Here is an 18,382-nt window from a genome sequence, read left to right as displayed (position 1 = left end):
GCTGAGGTGGCGTCCCACATAGAAGAACTAGAATGACCTACAGCCAGGATATATAGCCGTGTAGTGGGGCCTTGGGGAGAAAAAAAAAGAGGAATATTGGCAACAGATGTTAGTTTAGGGCCAATCTTCCTCACCCAAAAAAAAAAAAAGCATGCCTAAAAAAAAGGAAATAAAAATAAATTTTCCAGTAACCACATTGTCAGTAAAACTAGTGAAATTAATTTTCACATTAATGAATTAACTTTTATTTAACTTACCCCAGTATGCCCCAAGTATTATTTGAATGTGTAATCAACGTTTTAAAAACAATTAATGAGACAGTTTACGTTTCTTTCTCAATTCAGAGGCTCGCTTTTCATCAGAAATACTTGCCCTGTATTGAGTTCCTAAAACTTATAGTTGAAAAACTAGATTCACGAAGTACCCAAGTTGTGCCAAACCTACTTTTCTAGTCACCAAATCGAGGATGGGTTTTTAATTTTAAATTTATTCGAGTGAAATAAAATGAGGCATTCGGTCCCTCAGTAGCACCCGCCATGTTTCAAGTGGCCGGTGGCCACACGTGGCCGGAGGCTCCTGGGCTGGCCAGCTTAGGGCCGGCATGTTCTGAGCCTCCTGGTGGTCCAGAGGCAGCGAGCATCCTCTTCCAGAGCCCTCGGTAAGGACTCGGGGCTGCTGGGACTTGTATGGGAGGCACCTCCCAGCGCGCCTGGGAGTCGGAACCCGGGCTGCCCAGACTGTAAACAGGAGTCGTCTGGAAGGCTGCGAGGGGTCTCACTCGTAGTGAGGTCCCGGACAGCACCCGTGTCCCCTCCCTCCAGAGAACAAAAGCGCCTCGATCCCTCCGGGTGGAGCAGGGTTTGTTAGGATGCCTTTGGTGGCCGGGACAGACTCACCCCGATGCTGATACCGAGGACTGAATGCGCAGGGAAGGCTTTATCTGCCCTGACCAGGGGCCCCGAGGGAGGGCAGCTCGTCGGGGGTCCCTTTTCCACCCGGCCGCCCCCACAGCCCCGCTGCAGGCCCACAGGGCCCCGGGCTCCCTGGCACCCTCAGCAAGCCCGGGAGAGGCGGCGTGCTCCGGCCTCATCTGTGGGTCCTCAGATCCCAGGAGCTGGGTGTCAGGAGCCTTACTCCCCACGTCTGCGTCCAGCTTCCCAGCCCCTGTGGTGTTTGCCTCTGTCAAAATTTGCACCCTTGTCCCCGGCAGCCTCCCTTCCCGACCTAGGAGGGCCCCCGGGGCGAGGCAGGTGTGACTCACCCCTGAACCTGGCCCAGGGAATGTTTGAGGCTAAGGGAATCCTTTTAAAACATCCTGGCATGCTTGCATGCCTCCTGTGACGGGGAGCTCATCCCCCTGTCGCTGGCTGGCCCTGAGTGCTGGAAAGTCACTCCTTCCATGAGCGCAGTTCTGTCACAGCTCCTTCAGCCTCTTTCTCCCGGGTGTTACCCTCACAGCACCCAGGCTGACTTGCCTTGATCTTTGCAGAGGCTGTGCTCTCTGCTGGGGTGCCCTCCGTCCGGGGCCACAGCCCCTTCTCCTTTGGACACCTAGTGCTTTGTTCTCTCTGTGAATTCTTTCTTTTTTTGAGGAAGATTAGCCCTGAGCTAACATATGCTGCCAATCCTATTTTTGCTGAGGAAGACTGACCCTGAGCTAACATCCGTGCCCATCTTCCTCTGCTTTATATGTGGGACGCCTGCCACAGCGTGGCTTGCCAAGCAGTGCCATGTCCGCACCCGGGATCTGAACCAGCGAACCCCGGGCTGCTGAAGCAGAACGTGCGCACTTAACAGCTGTGCCACCAGGCCGGCCCCTGTGAATTCTTTTTTAATGGCAAAGCATATTGGTTATGCAGAAGACAGTGTCCAATGGATGGGGACAACGTAAAGACTGTTTTGAGGCCGGCCCCGTGGCCGAGTGGCTAAGTTCGCGCATTCTGCTTCAGCGGCCCGAGGATTGCTGGTTCGGATCCTAGGTGTGGACCTACACACTGCTCATCAAGCCACGCTGAGGCAGCGTCCCCTGTAAAAGAACTAGAAGGACTCACAACTAGGATATACAGCTGTGTGCTGGGGCTTTGGGGAGAAAAAAAAAAAGGAAGACTGGCAACAGATGTTAGCTCAGGGCCATCTTCCTCACCAAAAAAAAAAAAAAAAAGACTGTTTAAAAAATATGTGTATACCCACACATACATACAGTCTTTAAATATTCTTTAAATTATCCATATCTGTTTGATCCTGTTTTTTACATAATTGATATACTTACTTCAGTATAAAAATAGATTAATATATATTTGTATACAAATTTATTCATTTTGGAGATCGTGTACCTGTAAAAAAGCCCACAGCTCATAAATGTCCAGCTCGATGAATTGTCCCCGACTGAACATAGCCCCCAGGTGCAGGACCCACATCTCTGGCTCCCCAGCAGCCCCTCGAGCACCCTCCCAGCCCCACCCCTCCCCAAGGCCAGCCGCTGCTCCGTCACCCAACACCGTAGGTTCGTTTTGCCTGCTTCTCCAAGCTTTTAATAGAGGTTTAAATGAACACCAGAGAGGGCTCTAGCCTCGGCAGTTTAATTGCCATTTAGGTAGCCATCCGTCTGTGATGAAGTTTAGGCAGCCACTGTGGGACGTACAGTCCATTTAGAAAAGCTCTTGGGCTTTTTCTGGTCCCTACAGAAGAGTGTAAGGCAATCGGAGCAACTGTGTGGGCATCCTCAGGTCAGGGAGAGAACAGAGCACGCATGCCAGTTCCGAGGGGCCACTGTGCGCCCCCCCGAGGGCTGCCTGTCCTCACCGCTTCGGCCACCCCCGTGCGGCACCCCTCGGCTGCGTAGCTCGGTTCTGGCCTCCCTGGCCGGTGAACTGCTCCTGAACCCTCCTCATCTTTCAAGGCCCTCCTCAAATGTCCCCTCCTGGCAGCCACCACTGAGGCCCCAGGCAGTGCCCGGGCAACCTCCATCCCTGCACAGCTCGCTCAGTTGTGCGGGTGGGGCCCAAGCCTGTGCCCCGCAGGCCAGGAGTCCCTGGGGGTGGGTCAAAAGTGCTGGGGCCACCTCGGTGCTGGGTGCCCAGTGTCACCGCACTCAGGCCTGGCCCGCAGCCTCAGGAAACGTGTAATTAATAGATGAAGGCTCCGGTGGCCTCTGGGCCACCCAGGCTCGTTCCAGCTTATCCCTGAAGTGCTGGCTCTTCATCGCCAGGGTCCCTGAGGCCTCTTGCCCTCATCCGTAAAGGGAGCGGGTCACTCCGCACTTCTTATGGCCATGATCCGCATCTTCAGGCCTTTCCTGAGCTCGCACGCTGGTTGCTACCCAGAAAAGTGGTAGACGCTGGCCCTGCCCTCAGGGGCTCCTGTGTCCGGGGACAGAGCAGACCTCGACAGCCACTACAGTGCTCTGATGGAGGCGACCCGGGCAGCGTGGGGGCCCGGGGGCGGCCCGAGGACAGCGCTGTTCAACAGACACAGCGCGAGCCACGCATGTGGTTTAACTGCTCCAGTGGCCACATTTTTTAAACAAGTAGGAATGGGCAAAATTAATTCGAGTAATATATTTATGCAACCTGATACACCCAAAATATTATCATTTCAACACATCATCAATCTTTTAGAAATTTTAGTGGGTTATTGTACATTCTTTTTTTTCCACAACGAGTCTTCTAAACCCGGGTGGCGTTGCCACTTAGAGCCCGTCTCAGTTCGGCACGGCCACGTGTCTGGCACTCAGGAGCCGCCTGGCTCTGGGGTCTGCTAGGCGCTGACAAGGAGGTGGTCATTGGAGGGGGCTTCCTGGAGGTGGCAATCGTCGAAGTGGGGTTTGTGGGAGCTCCCCTCGAAGCTGGGAGTAGGAAGAGAAGCAGGATTTCTGAGGAGACAGAGAGCACATACTCTCTATTTCTCTTTTGTTCATTCATTCATTCATTCATTCATTTGATGCACGCTTGAGCCTCTCAGGTGCCTGGGTACATGCTGAGGGGTGAGGATGCCACAGCCATGGCTAGAGCAGGTCGCCACCCTTCGGATGACCAGACACTTATTAAGCACCTTCTGTATGGCGGGCACTGTTCTAGAAGCTCTCTCTTGATGCTCATAGTCTAAAGTGGGAGCCGAGGTTAGACAGTAAAGATAAAGAAAATAGTTACAGGGTGTAAAATGTGCTAGGGAGGTCTTTTTTATTTTGATGCTGGGAACAGGAGAATGAGGCACTGACTTTAAAGACTTGGTCAGGAAAGGCTCTCAGAGGAGGGGACGGGAGCTGAAACCTAAATGACGGAAAGATAACTGGAGAGATGGGCCCAGGCAGAGGGCAAGCACGTGCAAAGGCCCTGAGGTCGGGAAGAGTGTGGAATGTCCCTGGAGCTAGCAGAGGCCAGTGGGGCTGGGACACACAGCAAGGTGGTGAGGGGTGACATTGGCAGGGTGGCCAGGGTGTGGCCAGAGGGCTTTAGAGCCAGGGGGTGGTGTCCCCTCAGCAGGAGGCAGTGAGACCAGAAAGGAGGCTGCTGCAATGATCTGGTGAGTGAGGACAGAGTCTGGATGAGGTGGTTGAGGTGGAGGTGTCTGGGGACACGCTCTGAAGGTTGAGCCAAGTGGACACGGCGATGGCGTGAGGGAGGGGGTGAGGACACGTGGGGTCTGTTTGGAGGAGCTGAGTGAATGGTGGAGCCTGTCAAGGGCGAGATGGTAAAGTCTGGCTGGAGTAGAGCTGGAGCGTGAGGAAGGATACAGCCAGCAGTGAGGGCGGCCGAGACCCGGGCACCATCCAGACACATCGTGCTTCGATGGGGAGGCCTGGGCATCAAGGAGTCCAGAGGAAGATGGGACCTGGCCCGTGGGGAGAGGGAAGGCTCTTTAGAGCCACCCCTTAAGTGGATCTTGTCAGAAGTGTAGGATGTCGCAGACACTCAAGGTGGGGAGAGGTTGGTGGCCAGGAGGACAGGAAGGGAGGGGGAACTCAGCACCCAAGGGTCTGGCCTGGTGACTGGGTGGACAAGGGGACCTTCCTGGAATTGGGAACCTAGGGGAGGAGCAGGATTCAGGAGACAGTGAGCTCAGTGGGGATGTGGTAGGGCTGAGGTCCTGGGGGATAGCTAGAAGGCAGCCAAGCTCTCCATCCATCTACCCACCCCCCGCCCATCCGCCCATCCATCCACCCACCTACCCACCCATCCATCCATCCATTCATTCATTCATTTATCACGTGTTTCTTGCCAGGCCAGTGCTGGGGGCTGGTGCAGGGGTAGCCAGAGTTGTGGGTGGGGACAGGAGCTCCCAGGGAGGGGACAGTCCGGGGGCCACAGTGGGAGGAGGAAGGAGGGAGGAAGTCAGGGACCGCCCCAGAGTGTGTGCCGGGCATCTTCTCTGGGTTGTAGAGACCAGTGAGCTGGGGTTCTCACCTCCCTGAAGCTCCCATCTAGAGAGGGGCCAGGGGACCTGGCCTCAGCCCAAGGCCCGGGGCCCCAGGGTAGAGAGAGTCTGCCCTTCCAGCCGGGAGGGGCCTTGCCAAGGAAAGTGAGGGCAGGTGTCAGGACCCTCACCACCCGCCCTGCCTTCCCCTCCCCAGGCAAGAGCAAGGAGGCAGAGATTAAGAGAATCAATAAGGAATTGGCCAACATCCGCTCCAAGTTCAAAGGTAGGCTGGGGACCCAGACTCCTGGGTCTGAGGGAGGAGGGGCTGGGGCCTGGACTCCTGGGTCTGAGGGAGGAGGGGCTGGGGGCCTGGACTCCTGGGTCTGAGGGAGGAGGGGCTGGGGGCTGGACTCCTGGGTCTGAGGGAGGAGGGGCTGGGGGCTGGACTCCTGGGTCTGAGGGAGGAGGGGCTTGGGGCAGGATTCCTGAGACTCATAGGTGTGATCCTCATTGTTGCCTCCCCTTTCCTCCTTCCTCTGGCCCAGGGGACAAAGCCTTGGATGGCTACAGTAAGAAAAAATACGTGTGTAAACTGCTCTTCATCTTCCTGCTTGGCCATGACATTGACTTTGGGCACATGGAGGCCGTGAACCTGCTCAGCTCCAACAAGTACACGGAGAAACAGATAGTGAGTCTGGGGAGGAGGGGCGGGGGCTGGACTCCAGGTCTGAGGGAGGAGGGCAGTGGAAGCCCGGACACCAGTGTGTAAGAATGGGACTGAGGACCCATTAGCCCCAGGCTCCCAGCCTCCCCCCTCCCCACCCAGGGCTACCTGTTCATCTCGGTGCTGGTGAACTCGAACTCGGAGCTGATCCGGCTCATCAACAACGCCATCAAGAACGACCTGGCCAGCCGCAACCCCACCTTCATGTGCCTGGCCCTGCACTGCATCGCCAACGTGGGCAGCCGCGAGATGGGCGAGGCCTTCGCCGCTGACATCCCTCGCATTCTGGTGGCCGGGTGAGGCACTGGGGAGCTGAGCCGGGGGATGGGGGAAACAAGGCCCAGCCAAGTTTGTGGGTCAGAGAGGTTGTGTCACCTGTCCAAGGTCTCCCAACCGGGGCGTAGGACAACACTGGGCTTGGAACCCCGGTGGTCTGGTGGCAGCCTTGTGGTTGTCTCTTCTCATCTGACTGTGCCGACTCAGTGTGGGAGGTGGCCCCCCAACAAAGCCTGTGGGGCACCTGTTGGATTAACTGACCTGTGACGTCTGGTGTGGAAGAGGCGATAACCTTAAGCCATGTTGGTGACAGCCTTCCAGACTTGTGCGTCTTCTCCATTCATTCACTCAGCAAACATCTGTTGAGCGTCTGCTATGGGCCAGGCGTTAGACTGATTGCTGGGGATATAACCATGACCAGGAGTGGACACGGTCATTGTCCTCCCAGCATTCATGGTCCGGGGTGGGAGATAAATATTAACTGAAAAATCACAGGATGAAATGTGTAATTCCTCTCAGAACCATGCTGTGGGGCCCAGGATCCCACAGGGGCATTTAGTAGGGCCGGCTGACTTAGCCTGGGGGATCAGGGAGGGCTTCCCAGAGGAAGTGGCACCAGGCTGAGACCTGGGTGAGCAGGAGTCGTTGGCTGTGGAAAGGGGAAAGGCACGAAGGGCACTGGGGTCAGTGTGATCGTCCTGAGGCAGGAGGTCATTCAGGAAATATTTCTTGAGTGCCCGTGGTGCTGGGCACTGTTGTGGGCATGGGGGGTCGGGAGAGAGCAGCAGGACTGTTGTGCCCACCCTCGCAGAGCTTACCTCTCACGGGGACCTGAACAGAAAACACATACACAAGGAAGTAAGATGAGTTCAGACAATGACTGATGCTCTGAAGAAAACAAAACAGAGTAGTGGGGGGCAGTGGGGGTGGTGGGGGAGGCCGCTTAGACTCATCAGGAAGGGTCTCTGCAAGGAGGTGACGTGTACTCTGAGACTGGAATGATGAGGAGAAGATAGTCATTCAAGAACATTGGAGAAAAGGGGGCCAAAGCAAAAACAGCAGCAAGTGCAAAGGCCCTGGGGCAGGCATGAGCTTTCTACCATTATGGAACCAAGAGATAATGTCTATGGCTTGAGTGCGGCAAACAAGAGCGAGTAAGGGGAGTTTGAATTTTACTCTAATTGAAATTTGAGGCAACTGGTGTATTTTAAGCAGGTGGATGATATGATCAGCTCTGTATTTTTAAAAGATCCCTGGGCCTAGTGTGGGAGCAGGCAGGACTTGCATTTCTGGCAACATATGGACTAGATTCCTGATGGATGCTCTTGCTGAAACCCAACTGTCAATGCCAGATAAGAGAGGAAAGGAAATATCCTTCAGTGTATTCATGAGCTGGTCAAAGAATGAGCAGCACAGGCCACAGCTGAGAGGAGCCTGGTGCCCGAGGAGATGAGCAGGGTGCAGAAACCAGACTTTGCTTAGAGGGGATTCGCTGAACTGGGTGACCCTGGCTGTTGGTTTTGGGGCATGTGGCCTCTGGGAACAGAAGACAGAGCTTGTCCAAGGAGAGGCTCCAGAGGCCACACTTCAAAGTGTGGGTGACCCAGAAATAACCCACCTTGGGGACTATAAGCAAAACGACCTGATTTGAACCTTGGCCCAGAGCAGCCTGCACACTGGTTTTCAGCTGGATTTTCCCCTCTCTGGGTCGTCAAATCCTTGAGCCAGGCTTTAGTCTGAAGTGATGCACAGTGGGAGTAGCCCAGGCTTGTCTGGAGAAGCCCACCTGCCCACAGGCCTCAGAGACTTCCACAGATGAAGCTCCAAGTTCATGAGCAGCTCGCAGTCGAAAATCACTAAACACGGGACGTGAGACAGCGTGAGGGAGAACCAGCGGAAAGAAAGCTGAAAATAAAAGTTGAGTTGGAATTCTCACCCAGAACGTAAAATAAGCATGTTTCATAGGTGCCAAGAAATATGAGAATGATTTAAATGCCGGAGCCAAGTGCAAGCGGATTTGAAAAGGAAATGGAAAGTATCACTGAAATTTTAAAACGATGAAGCGGTCTGGCTTAGCAGCAGTGGAGACCTAGCCAAAGCAGAATTAGTAAACAGACAGGAGAACGGAAGAAATGAATCAGAATGCAGCCTGGAGAAAGGAAGAGAGGGAAAATTTAGAAAGAGAGGTTAAGAGTCACGGCAGACACAGAAAGTCTAACATAACACTATTTCGAGTGCTAGAAAGAAAGGGAGAAATTGTGACAGAGGCATTGTCTGAACAGATAACAGCTGAGAATATTCCAGAACCAATGATAGGCTGGTCCTCAGAGTCAAGTAGCCCGAGAAATCCCAGGCAGAAATACAGACCGTCGGGGGCCGGGGTGGCAGCCGGGAAACCGTTGAGACATCCACTGCTGTCCAGCTCAGAGCTGACGGTGGCTGAGACCTAGATCGTCATAGTGAAGGTCGCTGAGAGGGGGTTTGTTTGCAAGTCAAGCTGGCAGCACAGATTGCACGTGGTGTGAGAGAGAGAGAGGAGGGAGGTTGAACAGGGGGTGAAAGGTGAAGACTGGGGGAGAGCCAGGCAAGGAGGGGAGGATTCGGAGCTGCGTCTGGCCATGTTGAATTTGAGACGACCACTGGACATCTAAGGAGAGACCTCAGTAGGTAATTGGACAGCGGGAATCAGAGCCAGAGAGACAGAGCTGAGGGAGACCTTCCCTGTGCACGAAACATAGAGTGCAAGCCATACACACTTTCCACTTTCCTAGTCGCCGCATTAGACAAAGTAAACACAGGTGGAACTAATTTTATTTTGTTTTTTGGTGAGGAAGATTGGCCTTGAGCTAGCATCCGTTGCTAATCTTCCTCTTTTTCCTCTTGAAGAAGATTGTCCCTGAGCTAACACAGGTGTCCCTCTACTTTATATGTGGGACACCACCACAGCATGGCTTGATGAGCGGTGTATAGGTCTGCGCCCAGGATCCGAACCTGCAAACCCTGGGCCCCCGAAGCAGAGCACAGGAACTTAACCGCTACACCAGCAGGCAGGCCCCTGGTGAAACTAATTTTAATGTTTTAATTTCACTTCATCCACCCAAAATATTTTCATTTTGACATGGAGCAACGTAAAAATTATTCGTGTGCCATCTTAACGATATTTTTGTGCTAAGTCTTTGAAACTGGTGTGTAATTTACACTCACGTCGCGTCTCGGTTTGGACTCAGCACAGTTCACGTGCTCAGGAGCCTCGAGTGCCTGGGGGCCACCATGGGTATGGGACCGCGCAGGATGGATGGTAATTTAAGCCACGGCCCGATGAAGTCAGTCCCTCAGGGAGGATGTGAGCAGGGAAGAGAAGCGACCGAAGGCTGAGCCCTGGGGCGGCAGGTGTCGAGGTCTGGCGGGGGAGATGGGGGTCAAATGCAGAAGAGGCCGTGGCTCGGGGCTCGGGGAGAAACTTCCACAGAGGCGGGAGCGGTCAGTCGTGGCGAATGCTGCTGACGGTTCCTTTAAGACGAGGACAGGCGAGACACCCTGAGCAGGGAGAGCTTATCGCCTCCCGGGGCCGAGACGGAGGCCCGTGTGACAGACACACATGAGCAGGGGTGACATCCCAGGTTCACAGCAGGGAGTGAATGCTGAGGGGCCATGCCCTGCCAACACCACGGGCCAGGCTGGGGTTGTCTGAGTGTGGGCTGCGTTCTCGACAATGGAAACCTGGCCTTGGCCTTGACGGGGGTCCAGAGGTAGATTTTTTTTTTTTAAAGATTTTATTTTTTCCTTTTTCTCCCCAAAGCCCCCTGGTACACAGTTGTATATTCTTCTTTGTGGGTCCTTCTCGTTGTGGCATGTGGGACGCTGCCTCAGCGTGGCCTGATGAGCAGTGCCGTGTCCGCGCCCAGGATTCGAACCAACGAAACACTGGGCCGCCTGCAGTGGAGCGCGCGAACTTAACCACTCAGCCACAGGGCCAGCCCCAGATGTTTTTTTTTTAATTGAGATAAATCTCACATAACATAAAGTTCACCGTTTTGACCATTTTAAAGTGTCCAGTTCAGTAGTTTTTAATATATTACGGTGTTGTGCAGCCACCACCACTATCTAGTTCCAGAACATTTTTATCACCCCAGAAAGAAGCCCCAGACCCGTGAGCAGTGGCTCCCCGTTGCGCCTCCCCCGGGCCCCTGCCTTCTAACTAACCTGCCTTCTGTCTCCGTGGAGTTGCCTGTTCTGGACGTTTCCGATCAATGGAACCACGTAATATGTGGCCTTTCATGCCTGGCTTGTTTTCACTTGGCACGATGTTTTCAAGCTTCACCCATGTCGCAGCCCAATGTCAGTGCTCCATCCCTTTCTGTGGCCTGATAGTAATCTCACCCTGGATGGATGGAGCACATTTTGTTTGTCCGTTCATCCAGAGCCTTCCACCTTCTGACGATTGTGAGCAACATGCAAATACATTGCTGTGAACTTTCAGGTCTGGGTAAATGCCTGGGCGTGGAATGGCTGGGTCATAAGGTGTCAGGCCTTTTTGTAAAAAAAGAAAAGAGGGGCCGGCCCGGTGGCGCAGTGGTTAAGTGCACACGTTCCGCTTTAGCGGCCCAGGGTTCACCAGTTCGGATCCCGGGTGCAGACATGGCACCGCTTGGCAAGCCATGCCGTGGTAGGCATCCCATGTATAAAGTGGAGGAAGATGGGCACGAATGTTAGCTCAGGGCCAGTCTTCCTCAGCAAAAAGAGGAGGATTGGCAGCAGATGTTAGCTCAGGGCTAATCGTCCTCAAAAAAAAAAAAAAGAAGAAAAGAAAACAGTTACAGTTGAGGTCTCCCTCCGTGTCCCCCACGTCATCTCTCCATCCTCCCCTCTCCCTCGTGGTGCCCTGCATGCGGCGTTGTTATTCCCCAGCACGTTCTGTCTCTGAATGCCAGGCGCACGCCCTGTGCCACGTGGCTTCAGACTTTCCTTGCATGGGGTCCGGTCTCTGTAACCAGCCTGAGAAATAGCTCTTGCGGCTTCATTTGGTCTTTGAGGGGAGGTTTCCGTACCTGTAACCGGAGATGAGAATAGAAGCCGCCTCCTTGGGGAGCTGTGGTGAGGATCAAACCGCTTAGTACTCGGAAGCACTGACGGAGTGTGGCCCGGAGGAAGGGCTCGGGAGCTGTGAGCTGTGAGGACGACGGTGAAAAGACACCGTTAGTCGAGCACACGGGGGACGGACCTCCTGCTGGTTTCCCGTTTTGATCTGGTGACAGGCATTGAAGGTCCTTCAGCATCGCCTTACTCCCGGGTGGGTGTCCAGCAGCGGGATTGCTGGTGGCATCCATGTCACTGAAGTGGCTGCCTGAGCAGAGATGGCCCAGCTCCTCTTCCGAGGGCCTGTCCCCGTGTCCACACCGGGGCTCCCGGCTCCTTGGCCAGCACGGCGCGCCTGCCTGGTGCTGGCGGAAACAGCTGCTGTCGCTGTAATTCGCGCTTCTCCTCCACATCAGTGAAATATCTTTCCCTTGGCCTTCGGGTCGTGCAGGTCACCCCTCCCAAGATGCCCCCTGTGCCCTTTGCTCAGGCTTCTGTTGGGTCCTTTCTGGGAAACATTTCACCGTGAGGCCACAGCCTGGGTGGTCGTGACAGCTCCCGGCAGCCCCTCTGTGTTTGCGGCTGCATCAGCTTCTGATGGACAATCTTGTTTCTCCACCCCCTGCATCCTACAAGGCTCCTCACTGCCTGAGAAGGAAACTGCTCATCAGAGAGGGTCAGGGACTCACCCCAAAACTGTACCCACCCGTCAGGACTTGGAGCAGGCATGTCTGACCCCAGGGCCCAGGGAGCTCTTCCCGGGACCCTGTCACGCTCTAGGCTCTGCGTTATGCTGGGAACTGGGTACCGATCGGGGCACTGAGTCAGCCCTCTCAGATGGGGCCCCCGCTGGCTGCCAGGTTCTATGCTAAACAGGTGTCTGCATTGTCTCCTGTGGCCGCTGTGACCAGTGACCATAACTTAGCAGCTTAAAACACCCTGACTCTCTGATACGGACTTCTGGAGGCCAGAAGTCCGAAATCAGTCCGCTGGGCTGAGGTCAAGGTGTCTGCGGGGCTGTCTCCTTCTGCAGGCTCCAGGGGAGACTCCGTTTCCTGGCCTCTTCCAGCTTCTAGCACCGCCTGCATCCCTCGGTGCGTGGCCCCGTCCTCCAGCTTCACCGCCAGCAGCCTGGCATCTTCTCTTCTCTGTGCCCCCTGTGTCCACCCTTACATCTCTCTCTGACTCTGACCCTCCCCCCTCCCTCTTCTCAGGACCCTTGTGATGACGTTTAGGGCCCTCCTGGATAGTCCAGGATCGTCTCAAGATCCTTAATCCCTTCCACAAAGTCCCTTTTGAACATAAGGGAACGGAATCACAGGATCTGGGCATTAGGATGTAGGCGTCTTTGGGGGGCCTTTGTTCAGCCCACCCCAGGCTTCCTCTCCTCGGAAGAGGCCAATGGGGTTCCCATTTTATGGGGGACAATATGGAGGCTCAGAGAGGGAAAGGGACTTGCCGGAAGCCGCACAGCCTCAGGCTCCGGCCCCGCCCACTCTGAATCCTGCCCTGCCTCTCCAGGGCGCCCCCACCGTCTTCCCTGGGTGTCTCATTAGCCTGTCAACTCCCTACGTGTCCTGTATTGGACTGGGGTTCCCACTCAGCGCCCCCTCTTCTTGCCCCAGACCCCCACACCACGGATGGTTTCCCTGCTCACCGGTCCCTCAGGTCAGAACTCGGGGCTCACCTTGTCCCCTCTTGTCCCCTCGCGACCCTTCATCTAGTTCACAGCAGGTCTTGTTGCCTTGACCTGACAAATGTACCTGGAACAGACCCCCTTCTCACCCCCACGGCCGGCAGCCCGGGCTCCTGCTTGGCCCATTGCTGTCACCTCCTCTCGCCCCACTGCATCTGCCCTCACCCCACCTCTTTGTGTGGCCCAGGCCCACCTCTATGAGGCCTCTCCCTCACAAGGCAGCGGAGGGACCCTGTAGAACAGGCCAGATCTGGGCGCGGCAGCGCATGGCAGTCCCTGTTTTCTAGTTTGTTGTGAGGGTGACATAACTGAGTTAGTCCCTGCAGGGGGCCTGTGACAGTGCCGGGCACATCGGAAGGGCTCCGGTGGTAGCTTTACTGCTGTCACGTTAGGATCATTGCTGCCCTGCTTGTCATCCATAGCAGCTCCGTCTCCCACTAGATGAAAGCAGTCCCCACCATGGCCCACGAGGCCCTGCAGCCTGGCCCTTTGTGCCCCTCCGCCCATCTCCAGCCTTCTCGGCCTCGGTCGCTCACTTGCTGTCGCCACACCAGCCTCCACACTGCTCCTCCCACACACAGGCCCACACCTGCCTCAGGGCCTCCGCACAGGCCGTTCCCTCTGCCTGGGACATTCCGCGCAGCAATTTCCAGTCTCTTCTCATTCCGCTACTCAGATTTTTGGTCCCCTGTCACCTGTCAGAGGGGCCTCCCTCCACAAGAGCGTCCTGGGTGCACGCTTGTTCCCGCCCTCATTTGTGTGCTGACCCCACCGGTGTCGGTGCCTGAGCTCACACACCGACTGCCCGGCCAGAACGTACGCTCTGTGGGCACAGGCCCTTGGACCAGTTCGTCCACCACTCTATCCGCAGCCTTTCAGCAGTGCCGGGGGCCCAGGAGGCGCTCAGTAAATGCTTGGTAAATGAATGAAGGGGCGGAGCCTGGCTGGACATCTCGCTTCGCACTGCCAGTGACCACATGAGGTCACCGAGATGCAACCCACTTTGCAGATGAAGAAACGGAGGCCTGGTGGGCGACGGGGGCAGCACCAGGTTGGATCCTGGGTCCGCCTGGCGCTCTCTGCCTCTCGCCAGCCACCCTTCCTCACAGGAGCGAGAGAGGGGGGAGGTGTGCGGGGCTGGTGTCGCGCTGACCTGCCCCCCTCCCCCCACATCGTGTCCCACAGGGACAGCATGGACAGCGTCAAGCAGAGCGCGGCCCTGTGCCTGCTGCGGCTCTACAAGGCCTCGCCCGACCTGGTGCCCATGGGCGAGTGGACGGCCCGCGTGGTGCATCTGCTCAACGACCAGCACATGGTGGGGCCGGCGCCTGTACCCAGACACGTCCCCACTCCCTGGGCACCCGCCTGCATGCCCAGAGCCCCCACCTCTGTCCCTGACACCCACCCGGCTGCCCAGGGATCCTGTCCACTGTCCCCAGCACCCATCACCCGCCTAGCCAAGGACGCTGCCCTCTGGTCCCGCCCCCAGTCCTCACAGTCCCTCTATAGCCCCGCCCACCTCTGCTCCTCACCCAGAACCTGGGCCTCCGGGGGGCCCTCAGACCCCCAAGTCAGTGCTGGCCATGGTCGTCGAGCCCCCCCCCCCCCCCCCCCCACCCCCCCCCCGCGCTCCTGGGTCTCTGCTCTCCGATCCTGGACGCTTGTCCCCGGCCTGCCCTCCCATAGGGCCCTGACCTGCCCCTCTGCCCCGCAGGGTGTGGTCACGGCCGCTGTCAGCCTCATCACCTGTCTCTGCAAGAAGAACCCCGACGACTTCAAGACGTGCATCTCCCTGGCTGTGTCTCGCCTGAGCCGGGTGCGTGTGGTCTTGGCACTGGCTGCCGGAGGTGGCCCTGGCGTCCCTGTCCTCTGGGCCACCTGTCTGGTCTCCCCTGATCTCCCTGAGAGGCAGCCCAGCCTGGTGGCCGTGAACATGCTCTGAGCTGGCTTTGTCCCGGCTCAGCTGCTTCTGGGCTGTGTGGCCCTGGGCAAGGGGCTTGATCTCTCTAGGCCTCATTTGCTCCATCTGTGCAATGGGGGTGATAGCCATGCCCGCCTCACAGCTTAGCTCTGCTGTGACAGGGTCTGCGTAAAGTCTGAGAGCAGGCCTGGCACACAGGGAGCCCCAGGAGCCTCTTGCTCTCCCCACTCCACCCCCCGTCTCTTTCTCCTCTGCTTCTCCTGCCCTCCTCCAGCTTCTCGCTTTCCCGGGCATCTCCTTTCACTCACTCCTGCTCCTCTCACCTCCTCCGCCCCAGACCCGAGCCCTCCAGGAGCTCCCTGTCCTGTTGGGGGGGGCGTGTGGCCCGGCAGGCCAACTCAGTCACAGATCCTCATCAGCGGGGTGGCTCGTGCTGTTGTGGAGGTAGCACTGGGCATGGTAGGCCCCCAGAGGAGCCACTTAACCCAGCCTGGAAATCCGGGAAGGCTTCCTGGGAGAGGTGATCCCAGAGTTGAGTCTTAGAGTAAATATAAACATTTCCTGGGCAGGTAAGAAAGGCCTGGATTCCTGAGCAGAGAGAACAACACCCCAGCTCATTCATTCAATCATTTTTTCATCCCTTCACCACACATCCTGTGTGCCAAGCTGCTGGGGGAGACAGACAGTGACAGTGGGGCGGGGTACATACCGTCATGGAAGTAGCAGAGAGCATGGTGGGCATGCTTCCTGGAGAAGGGGTTTTGAAGGTTAAGTATGAGTTTGCCTTAAGGAAAACAGTCACAGGCTCTTTCACTGATTCCTCACCTATTCCTGGAGCCTTTGTGGCGTCTGACTTGGTATTAGGCTGGGGACCCAGGGAAGCATGAGGCTCATAGATGGAGGCAGGAGCTCACGGAAGGGAATCGGACAGGCAGACTCCCTGCCCCCCCTCACCACCCCCTGTTCCCCCGCCACCAGCATTATTTGGAAAAATCACCCAGCCCGGGCTTGAGCCTAGATCCACCAGGTCCCTCACTACATCCCCGAGGCTTCCTCGCTCCCTCCCTGGGCCCCAGGTCCCCGCACCCCTCGGGGAGGCAGCCGTGGCTCTTCCCCGCCCCTGCTCTGGGCCCCACCCATGCCTCACCCGCTTCTCCCCCGCCCCCCAGATCGTCTCCTCGGCCTCCACCGACCTCCAGGACTACACTTACTACTTTGTGCCCGCGCCCTGGCTCTCGGTGAAGCTGCTCCGGCTGCTCCAGTGCTACCCCCCGCCAGGTACCATGGGCCCACCGCCCCGGCAGCTGGGGCCTCCGACCTGGGGGGGAGCAGGCGGGCCCGGGGCTGGGGTCTGCGTCAGGATTTCTCTGAGGCGAGGCGGGGGCCAGTCCGCAGCTGGGGGCGCCCTGAGCCCAGAGCCCCCCAGGAAGCTTCCAGGATGAGGATGTTGTGCGAGCCCGGGAGCAGCGCAGCACAGGGCCGCCCTGCTAGCACAGAGAACAGACAAATTGCCAGTGTACGTCGGTCCCTGCTGTGGGCCAGGGTCCCGGTGAAGCTGCCTGTGCGTTTCAACCCTGTCACGTGGGGGTCGTTGTCACGCCTGTTACAGATGAGGAAACCGAGGCTTGAGGGGGCGTCCTCGCCCAAGGTCGCCCGGCAGGCCGGGGGCAATTCCAGGCCGTGCTGTGTGACTTAGTGTAGCTCTGTTGGGGTTTTCACGTTCCCCTTGCTCATGGGCACGACCACTGGTGTGGACAGAGTGCCTATGGTGAGCCAGGCGCTGCCTGGGCTGTCACACCCTCCCAACAGCTGGTGTGGGGGCCCATCCCTGCGACGTGCAGACAGCGAAACTAAGGCTTGGAGATGAGACCTCACCTGCCCAGGCCCAGGCGGCACCAAGGGGCAGCGCCTGCCTCCAGACCCTGCTCTGACCTTCACCGTGTGGCCAGGGCTCCCTCTGGCTCCCGTCTCCTGGGCCACCTGCCCTGCAGCGCAGTTCTGAGGGACCCTGTGCCGGACGCTCAGCACGTAGTCTCTGCTTCACGAGCCAGTTGCCCTCTGTTCAGCCCAGGGCTGAACACCTGCCGTGGGCCAGGGGCTGACATGGCCCTGAATCTCCATGGCCAGCTGTGTGTGAGGGGGTCTGTGTCTCTGTGTCTGTCTGTATGCATGTCACTGCGTACATGTCTGCATGCAAGTCAGGATATGCATCTCTGTGTGCATGACTCTGTATGCATATCTGTGCATGCATGTCAGTGTGTGCATGTTATTGCGTGCATGCATGTCACCGTGTGTGTCTGTGTGTACATGTCTGCATGCATGTCAGTACGTGCATCTCTCTGTGTGCATGTCAGTGTGTGCATGTCAGTGTCTCCATGACTGTGCGTACACGTCAGTGCATGCATGTCTATGCGTGCATGTCTGTGTGCGTGTGCACACGTTGTAATTGAGTATAGGATGTAAGTGGCACCAAAGGCCCATCACAGCCTGTGAAAGACAGGGGTGAATTTTGCCATGTGGCCTGGGGAAGGCGCTTGCCCTCTCTGGGCCTCTTTCTCATCCTGGCAGGAAGCGCTTAGGTGGAGCTCTGAGCCCACCTCCATCTGAGAGGCCCCGCCTCAGAATTTCGGGGTGTGCCGGGCGCACCTCACCCTCTTCCCTCTGCCTGGGAGGCTTGGCGGCTTGGCCCCAGCAGACGGTGCCGGGCACAAGAGCCTAGCCCCGGTTTATTCCCACCGGATTTATTCATACACCATATTATGAAAAACTGCAGCATACAGACAAGTAGCGAGGACCTGTCACCCAGACTCCACATTTTGCTGTGTGTGCATGCTATTCTTTCATTATTTTTTCCTGAAATATTTAAGTCCATTACAGACATCGTTATGTTTTACATTAAATATATTGTTCCCATTTCTAAAAACTGTGGACATTTTCATTCACAGCAGCAATTCTGCAGTCACACATAAAACTAACAACGATTCCCTAAGGTTCTCTGATACTCACTGCACGTTTTCCTAATTTTCCCCAAAATGTCTTTCACAGTCTGTTCAAACTAGGATCTGATGAAGAGACAAGTATCAAATTTGAGTATTATTTCTCATAAGTCTTTTCATCTGGCAGAACTACACTCCTTCTTTCATGATATTGGCTTTCACCCCAGCTTTTTTTTTGGTGAGGAAAATTGGCCCTGAGCTAACATCTATGCCAATCTCCCTCTGTTTTATATGTGGGACACCACCACAACATGGCTTGATGAGCTGAGTGTAGGTCTGTGCCCGGGAGCCAAACCCACAAACCCAGGGCTGCTGAAGCAGAGCATGCAAACTTAAGC

The 18,382-nt window shown here is 56.4% G+C and overlaps 1 protein-coding gene across 2 annotated transcripts in view; it reads left to right on the top strand.

The window, feature by feature from the left end:
• AP2A1 (adaptor related protein complex 2 subunit alpha 1) overlaps positions 1-18,382 on the top strand; it is a 32,718-nt gene that overhangs the window by 5,726 nt on the left and 8,610 nt on the right. For both annotated transcript variants that reach the window (XM_046682242.1, XM_046682241.1), the window contains exons 2-7: positions 5,570-5,638; positions 5,901-6,043; positions 6,182-6,375; positions 14,313-14,442; positions 14,842-14,943; positions 16,218-16,326. In XM_046682242.1, the coding sequence (XP_046538198.1) occupies positions 5,570-5,638; positions 5,901-6,043; positions 6,182-6,375; positions 14,313-14,442; positions 14,842-14,943; positions 16,218-16,326 (747 nt within the window). The remainder of the gene's footprint in view (positions 1-5,569; positions 5,639-5,900; positions 6,044-6,181; positions 6,376-14,312; positions 14,443-14,841; positions 14,944-16,217; positions 16,327-18,382) is intronic.

This window comes from Equus quagga, chromosome 13, assembly GCF_021613505.1.
Source record: "Equus quagga isolate Etosha38 chromosome 13, UCLA_HA_Equagga_1.0, whole genome shotgun sequence".
Classification (NCBI taxonomy): Eukaryota; Metazoa; Chordata; class Mammalia; order Perissodactyla; family Equidae; genus Equus; species Equus quagga.
This window is presented reverse-complemented; position numbering and strand designations above follow the sequence as displayed.